At 45.6% G+C, this 12,479-nt stretch overlaps 3 protein-coding genes across 3 annotated transcripts; 2 read left to right on the top strand and 1 right to left on the bottom strand.

Moving 5' to 3' along the window:
• Positions 1–1,047: 1,047 nt before the first annotated feature.
• LOC135382517 (BEN domain-containing protein 5-like) lies at positions 1,048–5,583 on the bottom strand. Its single transcript, XM_064612595.1, has 10 exons — positions 5,397–5,583; positions 4,843–4,925; positions 4,423–4,651; positions 4,131–4,184; positions 3,946–4,026; positions 3,719–3,826; positions 3,077–3,136; positions 2,842–2,930; positions 1,944–2,166; positions 1,048–1,169 (listed from the first exon to the last, which is right to left on the bottom strand). The coding sequence occupies exons 1-10, from the start codon at positions 5,581–5,583 to the stop codon at positions 1,057–1,059; spliced, it is 1,227 nt and encodes a 408-aa protein (XP_064468665.1). The 3' UTR covers positions 1,048–1,056.
• A 700-nt stretch (positions 5,584–6,283) lies between these two features.
• Positions 6,284–10,078, top strand: LOC135367607 (uncharacterized). The gene is made up of 3 exons (XM_064600899.1): positions 6,284–6,541; positions 6,952–8,056; positions 8,543–10,078. Exons 1-3 carry the CDS (start codon positions 6,413–6,415, stop codon positions 9,826–9,828), a joined length of 2,520 nt encoding a protein of 839 aa, XP_064456969.1. The 5' UTR covers positions 6,284–6,412; the 3' UTR covers positions 9,829–10,078.
• A 522-nt stretch (positions 10,079–10,600) lies between these two features.
• On the top strand, positions 10,601–12,451 carry LOC135382533 (uncharacterized). The gene has a single exon (XM_064612596.1). It carries the CDS (start codon positions 10,601–10,603, stop codon positions 12,449–12,451), a length of 1,851 nt encoding a protein of 616 aa, XP_064468666.1.
• Positions 12,452–12,479: the final 28 nt, after the last annotated feature.

Genomic DNA, 12,479 nt, shown 5'->3' on the forward strand with positions numbered 1-12,479 from the left:
GAAGCTCGTCAACGTCTATTTCTCCCTGGAAGGCACCGCGAAGACATGGTTCGAGAACCGGGAGACTTCGCTCACGTCCTGGGACGTCTTCAAAAGCAAACTCCGCGAGGCGTTCGCTTTTCAACAACGAGCTGAACGCGCTGAACATCTGCTCCAGAGACGGACCCAGCTGCCAAACGAAAGCGTTACGGGCTTCGTCGAGGATGTGTTGCGGCTCTTCCGGCGAGCTGGCCCCAAAGCATCCGAGGAGAAGAATGTTCAGCGACTCATGAGGGGCGTAAAAGAAGAAATTTTTCGCGCCCTGTCCCGGGATCCACCGGCCAAGACCGACGCTTTTCTGGACGAAGCCGTCCGCATTGAGAGGACCCTGCTCTCTCGCGCTACCGTCGACCAACGACACCAGGGCTACGAGGCTTTCTCCACGACCGCTGGCCTCGACGTCGGATCGCTCAGACAGCTGATTCGAGAGGTGGTACGCGAAGAAGTACGAGCTCTCCTCTGTCCTGAGAAGGCTCAAGACCCTTTGTCTTCAGTCGGTGCGATCATCGAGGACGAGGTACAGCAGGCAATCCAGACATCGTCAACCGCCAACCCCGACGCCGAAGTACCGAGACCAACCTACGCCGCCGCTCTGAGACAGGTGCCACCTTCTCGTCCGCCTTCCCAGTAAACCATAGACGTCTAGCCCTATCGAAAATTCCACCAGCCCATTGGCCTGGTGGACCACCACCACGTAATTTGGGACAGTCCACCAGAGATCCTGGTGGTTGGATGCCCTGGTGGAGGACCGGAGATTCTGGTGGTCTGGTGGGTGACCCGAATCGTGGTGGTCTGGTGGGCAATCAGGAATTCTGGTGGTCTGGTGGGGTGACCACGAATTCTGGTGGTCTGGTGGGGTGACCAGCAATATCAGTAGCTTGGAGAACTGCTTTAAATAGTGGTGTCATGGGGTTTGGTGTGCCAAGCATTCATTCGCTTGCAGTAGAAGAATGTGAACAGCGATTGATGTGTGTCTGTTGTACTGAAATGATCGCACATGTTCCAGTTTCTCACCGTTTATTTTTTCCTCCGTAAATCTGACATTTTTTGGGACAAGAAGTACCTTGCTGTACGTCGTCTCATCTTCTGTTCCTGCTCAGTGGTGCAGCCATGCCGCCTTTCAAACATACCTGAAAAATATATACAAATTAAGTATAACTGTAACAAATTCCATGCATCGCAGATGTATATCCTGCAGTGTCAGTTTGAGAAATTTACATGACTCGAATACCAGAAGGTTCAAAGCATGGACAAATTGCTTTTTGAATTATCTGAAAAAGCAATCATTCCTGAAAGAGAAGTGGCATGCATAGCATGCGCACATGTGTGCACAATGTACGTAAAGTCACCGCATTAAGATTGCGTACAGGACAGGAGTACAGCTTGGGACCAAAATTTACGGAACACGGCACTGGGGTATTCCTTCATCAAAGCGGCCCCCTGCTGGAGATCATGAAGATAACGAATAAGAAACGGGTGACCGGGTGCTCTACCCTTCCCTTAGTATGTGTATGTGCTTCTGTTTGCTGCTAAGGTGTTGCTCCAATGGAGAAATGCGACACCCCGGTGTTCCATAAACTTTTGTCCCAAGCTGTACAACAACATGACACTCAGGTGAGTGGTTAATATACAGGGTGTCTGTCTTTTTTTTAATACATATCTTTTAGATCTTTTAATACATACCCGAATTTAGAAAAAAATATTTCCCGAAAACTTCAGGCTCTGCATAAAACACTGGCTCAAGCCTGTCTCGCTTCATCAAGTAGCTCAATGGCAAGTACTGTGTCAAATATTTCGCTTTAACATATTTGGAACACTCAAAAGCTTGGCAACGAAGCACAAAAATGTGAGGTTTAGCGAGTCCATGGTGCACACATATTGAAAACAAAATGCACAAGCCATACCATAAAGGGCCTCTAGTTTGTGTGGTGTCAAGGGCTGCTGAACCTGAACACAGCCGTCCGCTTTGGCCCGATTTGAAAGTGTGCCAGTGACACTTTTTGTCGCCAGCACTGGTGCAGACCAAATTGCCAGTGCAGCTTGTTTGATAAACATGCTGTCCTCCTTGTAACTGTGTATTTTGTCCCAGACCACCTTTGGCATCCAAACGCCACGACCTGCATGCACCTATACAAGTGCGACAAAAAGAGCAAAGTCATGCATTTTGACACTATATAGACATCCAATACGCAGCTACATAGCACAGCGCAGCGGTCAAGTAATTGTCAGAAGCAGTGTGAGAAACTAAACCCAAAGCATCACTTTTGGTGGAACTGAAACTGAACTGAAATTTCCAAGACGCTCTTGTTGCCAAATGGGAAGTAAAAAATAATCAGCCAAGAAATAAATACATAAATAAAAATAATGGTGACCAGTTTTCAATGAAACTGTTCCAATATAAGGAAAGTCAGCATGAAATTCCGTAGGAGAGCAAAATGGAAGTATTATAGCGCTAAGGATGAGTTCTACGAGAATTGTTTTCCAGTAAGTCAGTCAAGGAAAGGCAGAAATCAAATGAAAACAAGAGTCTACTTTTCCTGAAACTATATTCTTCAGAGCAGCTCAGAATGCAATTTTTTTCTTCAACATTCTAGTCAGAAGAACGTATACAGAAATCCAAAATGGACTACCACTAAAACAGGCTAGCAACTGGCATCGTCCAGGTCACCAGCAGAATAAATTTATTATGATACTCTGGCCACCCATTTTAAGAATTGAGGAAACCAAATTCATGCAAAACATCATAGCAGTGGGCCACAGACGAGACACGTTATAGATGTGCTGGGCAGTGTTAGCTCTTACCTGGCCATTGCTGTCCTCTTCACCAATAGCAGTTGTAGAAGACTCAACATTAAAACATGGTGTGGCCCCACCTTCAGCAGGGTCTTGTACTGTGCATACATAAGCAGAAAAGGCCCGTGTGAGGAAAGTTGCATTAAACAACAAAACAATATTACTGGCTCTGAAATGCAACCACTTGTGACTGCTAAACACAAAAAGCACATGGTTGAGGGGCATCAGGCACCATCACACCTACCTTCATCAGGAGGACACGACAAAGAGGCGTCAATACCAAAGGAAGTCCCAGCATCCGAAACTGTGGAAGAAACAAGAAACGGTATAACCATTATGTGATAATGTATTGAACTTTCATGCGTAGGCAACAGAGAAATATTTTACAAGAATAAAAGATAATATGCTTTTGTTTTTTACACAAAAAAGCACACAGAGCACCATGTATGACAATGAAAAAATGGCTAGGAAGCAAGCGAGCTGGTGAAGATGATGCGTAATATAAAACCCCGAGACTAGGGAATACGAAGGGACAGACACGTGTTGTGTCTGTTTCTTCGTGTTCCTTAGTCTCGGGGTTTACGTCATGCGCCATGTATGAGACAGCATGCAGCTAAGAAATATTGTTGATTGACCTCTGAATTTGGCATTGAGATGTGACGTACGATGTCGACAAAACTGCATAATGAGTGTACCATGCACGCTTCCAAATCGAACCACAGGGTTATGTGGGAACGCTGGTTATGGTGACATGCCTTTTACAGTTATACGAGAATGCGTGCGTGAAGAAAAGACATAGTGTGTTTCAGTATGCTGTCTCCGACTCTGTCTAATAATCAACACCAATTTGCATATTTCTGCTACTTGCAAATGCTGTTCCACTTACTTTGCCGAGAGGCGTCGTAAGACACCATTCTGTGGTTATCGGGGCAAGCCGAAATGACTGGTTGAGGTAGCGGAACCTCTGTGTGGCCTGCAAAGGAATGACCTCGACCTACAGATAAGAGATCTCTTGTAAACCAACGTTGTATTTGTAACACAGTTTTTGTGCGTGCAAATTTTGTGGAATATCCTCATCACATGCCTCACCTGCATTACTTATGTTCAACTCACTTTGCCGAGAGACCTGTCCAAGAACAGGTTCGCTGGAATCTTGCACAACATTCTGTGTTGATGGTACAGGTCCAAGGTCGTCTATAAGAAAAGCAGCAAAACCAAAATAATAATGAGTGTGTGTACATGTATACATATCATATGAAGTCACACCCATTAAAATAGTAGATCAAACACTTACTTACCTCCACCATTTTCTGCCACGACATTGGTCAGGGGGTCAGTGAACACAACTTTTTCTAAGGGAGAAACAACAAGGGAGAAACATGCAGTTCAACAATATGCAGGACTTTAGAGAAGCTGACCCATGGATCGAACACTATACTATAACAACACAAACTGAGTTAATACAGAATATGTGCTTTCCCAGCATTACTCATACTACAGCTAGTGATTATCTGCCGTGGAAGTCCCAACTATATTCTTGTCAGTTGTAACGATTCCTAATTTTCATTTTCGATTTCATTATCAACTCACCCAATTTAAAAAGCTTCGAGCATAGCACTCTTTGCAGTTCAAGGTTGGCCTTTTTCAATGCCTCGTTCTCGTGCAACAGTTTTTCGTACTTCTCCTTTATGGTCTCTAATTCTTTCTTTGACACGAGCTCGTCACTGGATGAACTCATAGAGTCCAAAAGGCGAAGCTCCTCTGCATGCTGAGCCACCTTCTTTGTCTTTTTCGCGGTTGGTTGCTTTTTTGTGGCCAGCTGAAATGGGAGGCCAGGACAGTAAGTTGGCAGTAGAATGAGATAAATGGACGTAAGTGCTGTAAACTCTTCTTCAAGTCGGTGTGCTAACCGAAAAGGCCTGTCGGCTACGTATTATCTAGCACACAGAGACATGAAGAAAGGTTAAAAACAAATGGCCCATCACTACACAGCAAAGACGTGATATTTACCTTACGCTTCTTTGAAGCAGCGGACTGTCCTCCAGCGGGCTTTGATCTTCGCATCACATAAATCTCCATCTCCTCCATGGACTCTGCAATAGTAAGAATCGTCAGAGAACAACAATGCACGTGGAGCACGAGCTAGGCTTTATGCGCTGGTAGGACAATAATATTGTACAGAGCGTAACAATCGTAGTCAACGCAAGTGTTTAGGTACTTGGTAACGTCTACGTTCGCCGTTTCTCATGCAAGCTTGCCGGCTTTTTAACTAGTCCTGGTAAACAACTTTTGCGACGGCCACGGGACCTAGTTTCATGGCGCAAAAACGTAAATGACAAGAAAAAAGAAGGTACGCACTTATGTAGGAGCGCTATACATTCCTTTGTTTTCTGGTGACAGAGTTTCTTTGGTTTGCTGAGTGGCATTCGTTGTTTCCCCAAGTGAAATGAAGGTAATCTTTGTCTTCAACATTCTCGGAATGCACTCATATATTTATCATTGCGCGACGGAACATACTTATTATTCATGTCGCTTACGGAGAAAGAAAACACGACAGTACTTACCAGTCATGTGAATCAATTTCGCTGAATAGAAGTCCCCGTCCGTTTTGTCGTCTCCAGCCCAATAAACCAAGTATAGGCTATCGGGATCGAAGTCATAGACGTCCTGCGGGCTGAAATTCTTCACATACTCAGATGTGGTGATTTGTTTTTCACCGTCGATTTCAAATTGGGCGTAAACGAAATACATTTTCCGCCAACACGTGGGACACAACAAAACCGCACCACAACACAGAAAAAAAATGACAACAGACGCCCAATGTAGCCGACTGCTCAGACGGCGCTCCGCTATAGCGGGGAAATCGTCTGCTTCAGCCAGCATCGAAGCCCACGCATTGCGATGCCATGCAACTTCCCAAAAAGAAAGGAATAATTTTTCGAACACTTCTGTTTTCTGCTCCTATTTTATGGCATTGGTGTGACATGTACAACAAGATTCCTTCTGCTAGAGACACATGCATCAGTGCACATTACATAAAACGTTTGGTTCACACATACAGGGTGCGTGAATATTCTTGTTCCACGGACACTTTTATAATGTCTTTTTTCCACAGAAAGACTAGGGATTGAAATCGTTTGCCGTCTTGCATCGTCACAGTACTGTTTAATGAGTCTTCCTTTTCCATGCTTAGCTAGGTAGTTAGCTGAAATACCGGTTAAATATGGTAGACTTCTTGGCGGACTTCTGTATTGTATATCCTAACAATTGTTTTGTTTTTCGTGTGACCTTGCCTCATGTTATTGTCTTTTTGTTTATGTTTGCTTGTTTTTATTTATTTATTTCGAACCCACAGCGCCATTCGGCACAGTGGGTACGAAATAAATATTCATCAAAAAAGCACTAGCAGCCATAGCCGTAGCCACCGTAGCCATTGATTGAGACAACTTCGCTTTGAAATCATCCGCTCATGACGTTACTTGCTTGTTAAGCAGTGTTTTAGAGATGGTTGTAGAGTTCATCCGGTTCCCCGCACAAGATAACTTCATGCACTGAAACCGCACAGCGCCATTAGCTGTTGATGAGCCAAGAAATGAGTGTCCCACCTGAGAAGAGAAGTCGGGGACCATATCGGCAGTGGATGGAACCGAACACTGGAAGAGATGCACCAAGGCAGACAATACACAACGATAGGAGGCGACAAGAGAGTGTGAGTACAAAAACAGTTATGGGGAAATTCGTCATGATTATAGAAAAGTTGAGGACGAAAGCTGAAATAAACTGGAGCATAAGTAACAAACCCGGGCACCCCGTACTCATGGACAAAGTGTACAAGCTCAAAATTGTGAACCAAGAGGTCAACGGGTTCTTTACGGAGCAGTGCATTGTCTTTCCTGTTGAGCCTTCGTTCGCTATTTACAGATTTCATAAACGGTGCCCATGACAACGAAAATGGCAACGCTGCACCATCGTTATCGCTATATTTGCTGTGACAGCTGCACAATGCATGCCAAATGTTTTTAGCGATGTCTAGAACAGACTGCCCTGTTTTTCTCCTTTTGATATTTTGACTTGCCTATATGTCTTGCCAACCAGCTGAGTGCTACCCTCCTGTTTCAGGCATCAGTGTCACTAGTTCATTCGGCTGCATCAACAAATGACTCCCAGAATGATGCTCCCTCAACACAGTGGCACGGCGGTGATGATTCTGATGACACTCCAGAAGTATATTTTGACAGTGGAGCTTCTGTGAGCAGCGATACAGACGAAGAAGCTATCACCAATGGGGATGAAGACAGTAATGACAGTGACAACGAATTTCATGCATTCCTTGGAGCGTACAGTAGAGAAACGTTGCCACATCAAGAGACCACAAAGGGACAGGCAATGCTACTAATCCTGATATATGTGGTGTCAGCAGGGCTTTCATGGACTCAAGTTGATGGGCTTCTCAGGCTCATCAATGCACTATTTGGGACTGATGTCCTGCCACGCTCCAAGTACATGTTGAGGAAGCTTTGGCGCAAGCGTCAAGAAGGTGCTCTTGCAATCCACTACTTCTGCAGCACATGCTATGCCCATTTGGGGACCCGTGCAAGGTCAACAAAAGGCTGCACGTTTACCTGCTCCTTCTGCCGTGTAGACCATAAGCAAGAGAAGTTACTCTCCTCTGGAAGCTTCTTTGTAATAATGGACATCAAGAAGCGGCTGCAAATGTTGCTGAAGGGTGTTGGAGCAGCTCTACTAAACCGTCTCGATGCACTTGCTTCAGAAACCCGTCCCCAAGGGGTGTATACCGACATCACAGATGGTCAGTTGTATAAGAGAGCTCGCAATAATATCGGGATGAACTGGTGCGACTTCACTGTTAGTTTTAACAGTGATGGTTCCCCTGCTTTCGAGTCCACGAAATCATCAGTCTGGCCCATTCAAATTCTCATTAATGAACTGCCAATCAGAATGCGACAGAGCAACACGCTCATTTGTGGACTGTGGTTCGCAAAGGTCCACCCACCTGTTCACCTCTTCTTGAACGCATTTGTGCAGAACTTCAAGAACATTGGCCAGATTGTGTGGAAGGCACTGAACAGAGTTGTGACTTCAAATGTGTATGCAATCTGTTGTGTTGCTGATTCTCCAGCCAGAGCTTCTATTTTAAACCGGAAGCAGTTCAATGGCTTCTATGGTTGCTCCTGGTGTCTCCAGAGAGGCGTGTTGGTGAATGGTAAGCTTTCAGCAAAGCATTATATTTAGCGTTAGTCAGCTGGCATGAAATGTTGTTACCAATTATTAATATTCCATTGCTTTTGTAGTTTTAACTTTTGCAGTTTTGCTTTTTGCATGTGCACATAATGTTTAGATATTACTGTTACATATACATTACTGGTATATAACATTCTGTTGACTTGATCCACCCAATACATGTATAACTGTGTGATGTATGGGTTGGTTTCAACAACTCTTTTTGAAACCGACTTCTCCTTCCTGCCAATTATACATCATCTCGTCATGCCCATCTTCACAAAGCCCAGCTAGTATGTTGCAGCTCTACATTTCTTCCCAATGCAGCTAAAGATTGGAATGCCCTCTTCCCTATGTAGTGCCCATTATGGGGACCATAACTAACGTGAATAAATAAATAAATACTACACAGCACTCATGAATATCAGTTATTATGGAGATTAACAAACATTGTAAAAATTAATTGCAGGCACCCTGAAGTATCCAGCAGAACCCACAGGAGCATGCCTCGAGAGGACCCACACAAGTGTTCTGAAGGCAATGAAGCTGGCTGTTCTTCGAGGGAAAGATGTTGACGGCATCAAGGGGCCGAGCCCTATCGTCGAGTTGGTCGGACTTGATGTCGTGTGGGGCGTACCGCCTGACTACATGCACTGTGTATTGCTTGGAGTGGTGAAGTACCTCACCGAACTATGGATGTCATCAGTTGGTGAACCATATTATGTTGGGAGGAAAATGGGCCTTATCAATAGGAGGCTATGTGCTATCCGCCCTCCTATATCCTTCACACGACTCTCACGTTCTCTTTCTGAGCATGCCTTTTGGAAGGCAACTGAGTGGAGAAACTGGGTGTTGTACTTCATGTTGCCCACACTGAATGGTGTCCTTCCTGTTAGATATCTGGTCCATGCCTCATTGCTTACAGAAAGCCTCTTTTTACTTCTCCAAGATAGCATCAAGGAAAGTGACATAGACACAGCCGACCATCTTTTGCAGACATTTGTGCATGATACCGAAAGGTTGTATGGCGCGGAAGCAGCCAGATTCAATGTACATCAATTGTTACATCTTGCAAAAACTGTGCGCATGCTTGGTCCATTGTGGGCAACATCAATGTTTCCCTTCGAAAGTGGAAATGGCAAAATATTGAATCTGGTAACTGCAGCGAAGAGCGTCCCCCTTCAAATAGCTGAACGTGTGTTCATGAGTGAAACAGTACGTGAAATGGATAGGCACATACCACTTCCATACCACTTGGAGACCTGTGCACAGAGACTTCAAAAGGCTAAGGAAACAAGTGTTAGCTGTCACGGGCTAGGTGCTGCAAGCTGTAACACACAGATGACTACGGAAACTGCAAACCTGCTCTTTGAAAAGGTTCGAAGAAATGTGTCAGTTGAATACTTTGAGAGGGCAATCATAAATCGCATTGTCGTTCACACATCTCAATATGCACGTGCTCAAAGGACATGCTCCAGCTATTTAAAAATGTGTGATGGGGAGTTTTGCGAAGTCAGGGCAATCTTTTCCTTCCAAGAACAGTTTGAAATAAGGATAGCTTTGCTCTGTAAGCAGTTGCTTGTAGTTCCTTCGGGTCTTGGCCATGTTACCCACATTCACAAGTCCAATTGCCCCCCGGCATCTGAACGGATGTGCATGTATCTTGATAACGAAGTCGAAAATCAGGTCATCTTTGTTCGTATTGCACAGGAAGACTACATTTGCGAGCAGCCAAACACGTGTGAGACAGACTAGAAAGATCACATGCCTCTTCAGTTTAAGTGCACTTGGCGCACCCGTTCCAAGCGTGCACCACTCATGTAGCCATTTCTTTTTGTGTAAATATTGTAATCTCCTAGCAGTTGTCATTGATTACCTACTTCGTTTTCTTGTTCTGTGTATATATTGCAGTGTGGTAGCTATTGTCTTTCATTACAGTTTATTTCATATGACATGTTTGCATAGATCACCACAGGGAAATTGTGCATTAAAATATTGATTAATTATTAAAGGTGTATGTTGTAGTATTACCTGTCTTTATTGCACGACTTGCTCAACGTGCAGGAGAAATCATGTGTGTTCGGTGTGTCTCATTTAGCACAACGAAATCTGCTAGTTGACCTTGAAAGTTGTGCTGTAAACTCCTAACTCGACTTGATATCTCGTTAATTAACATGGGCACATTAGATTTATCAAACTGGAAAGCCTCCTGCTTGTGTCGTATTGCGTGATACAAATAACTTCCTGTGTGTTACCCGCTGCAAATTTGCCTGTGTCTTACAGCAGGCTGGGAATTCGGTTAGTTGACCTGTCACGCCATGGCAGCTGTTGAATACTATGTTGAAGACGACGACTCAGCGCCTGCACGCCCACGCGATTGCTCACGCTTTTTCATTCTTCTCCCAAGCACCATCCAATAAACATCGTCACCTACTTGCTCTCCCTGTACTGTATTCCAAAGTGGTGCCGTGACCAGGATCCAGAACGCAACAAGTACTGACCGGGAAGACTACAGGGAGCTTGAGCGATGGACCGAACTCAGCTGAACAAAAAGCGCAAGATTCTGCGGAACCAGGTGACGACGATCCAGAACGATCTTGACCGACGAACGGCGGGTGAAGAACCTCAGGACATTACCGAATTGGCAGCACGCATCGACAGGCTACAAAGCCTCAACGCCTCTCTCAAAGAAGTCGATAGTCAGATCGAACCTCTTCTTACTGAAGATGAGTTTGACCAGGAGTTCACGAAGCAGCTGGATTATCAAAACAGATTGGAAATGACCCTCTTCATGGCAAAGGCACACGTCGACGCCCGTAGACGTGCTGTGACCACCTCTGATATCCCTGCCATCGCACATCCACAGGGAGATGCCTCCCCTGCGCGGGTACACACCGTTCAAGCACCACAAACGCAAGCCGCTGTTCGCCTTCCCAAACTAGAAATGCTGAAGTTCGACGGCAAACGATGTCACTGGCAGCAATTTTGGAGTCAATTCAATGTGACTATCCACACCAATGCCTCACTCCCTGAGAGTAGCAAGATGCAGTACCTAATGGCTGCACTACAAGGGGAAGCTGCGAACGCCGTGGAAGGTCTACAGTTGACTCCTGGCACTTACGAATCTGCCGTCGAGATTCTCCGCAATCGTTTCGGCAACGATAATCTACTAATTCAAGAACACCTCAAAAGCCTGGCGGATATCGAACCCGTACGTTCGAGCCGACATCTCTACGACTTGCGGAGGCTATATGACACAGTCCAGGCTCACATTCGAGGACTGAACTGCCTTGGCACTACTACAGAGTCTTACTGCTCTATGCTGTACCCGATCTTGCTGAGATCTCTTCCGATGGATATGGCATTGCAATTTAACCGTGTACTTACCGAGAAAACGGTATCAACCGCTTCGACATCAACCGCTTTGACATCAGCCTCTACAGGCACATCGTTTCACAACAACGCGTTGAAGTCATTACTGACCTTCCTAGGAAACGAAGTAAGGCACCGCGAAGAAATCACCCAGCGTACCTTTCAATCTCCTCCCGAACATGACCCCACAAAGACGCCGCACTTTCGCAAATTTAAACCGGCGAATGGTCGTCCAGTGGTCACATTGCAAAACATGGTCAAGGCAGGCAAGGGAAATGAACGCTGCCTCTTTTGCAACATGACAAGCCATGCGATAGCAGATTGTACAAGCACAAAGTCTCTTGCCGAAAAGAAACACGTATTAGCAGAGCAACGCCGATGCTTCAGATGTTGCAAGCCGAATCACGCTGCAAGACATTGTAGAACCCGCCCAAAATGCCACAAATGTGCCGGTCACCACGCAACGACGATGTGCGACCCAGAATATAAGCCTCGGCCATCTGCCCCTGCTCCCGGAACGTCCGCGGCAGTCACTCTGAAGACCACAGTCAATCGCTCCCCCCAACGCATTCTACTTCAGACCGCCACAGCCTGGGCACACGCAACTAAGGAGGAAGTCTTCACGCGCCTAATCTTCGACGGCGGCAGTCAACGCACGTTCATCACTCGTCACTTGTCGAAAGCACTCGGATGTCAGATCGTTCGCACAGAGCACATCTCCATTGGGGCATTCGGAGTTCAACACAATCGTCCAGAAGTACTGGAAGCCGTTGAGCTCAGTTTAAGGACTATGCATGGAAGAGGTGAACATCAAAAGATAACAGCCCTGGTGGTGGAACAGATATGCTCTCAAGTCTTGGACGTTCCACCTGATGTCATCAAAGAGCACATGCAGCAGTACAAGCTGGCAATAGCCGACTGTCGCGACGGTGCCCTACGTCAACAAATAGAGATTCTGATTGGTGCGGGCCACTACTGCCGTGGAAACCAGTTGTGTCAATGCTAGACAACAAGCACATTGCGGAGAAACGTCT

This window comes from Ornithodoros turicata, chromosome 1 (assembly GCF_037126465.1).
Source record: "Ornithodoros turicata isolate Travis chromosome 1, ASM3712646v1, whole genome shotgun sequence".
NCBI classification, from domain to species: domain Eukaryota; kingdom Metazoa; phylum Arthropoda; class Arachnida; order Ixodida; family Argasidae; genus Ornithodoros; species Ornithodoros turicata.

What these genes read in the sequence shown, in the direction of transcription:
- LOC135382533 (XM_064612596.1), top strand. Translation starts at nt 10,601, where the DNA reads ATGGACCGAACTCAGCTGAACAAAAAGCGCAAGATTCTGCGGAACCAG.
- LOC135367607 (XM_064600899.1), top strand. Translation starts at nt 6,413, where the DNA reads ATGAGCCAAGAAATGAGTGTCCCACCTGAGAAGAGAAGTCGGGGACCA. An exon ending in ATAGGAGGCGACAAGAGAGT is followed by an intron (nt 6,542 to 6,951) that starts GTGAGTACAAAA and finishes CTCCTGTTTCAG; the next exon opens with GCATCAGTGTCACTAGTTCA. An exon ending in GAGAGGCGTGTTGGTGAATG is followed by an intron (nt 8,057 to 8,542) that starts GTAAGCTTTCAG and finishes AATTAATTGCAG; the next exon opens with GCACCCTGAAGTATCCAGCA.
- LOC135382517 (XM_064612595.1), bottom strand. Translation starts at nt 5,583, where the DNA reads ATGTATTTCGTTTACGCCCAATTTGAAATCGACGGTGAAAAACAAATC. An exon ending in CTGCTTCAAAGAAGCGTAAG is followed by an intron (nt 4,652 to 4,842) that starts GTAAATATCACG and finishes CTCCCATTTCAG; the next exon opens with CTGGCCACAAAAAAGCAACC. An exon ending in TGGACAGGTCTCTCGGCAAA is followed by an intron (nt 3,827 to 3,945) that starts GTGAGTTGAACA and finishes TCTTATCTGTAG; the next exon opens with GTCGAGGTCATTCCTTTGCA.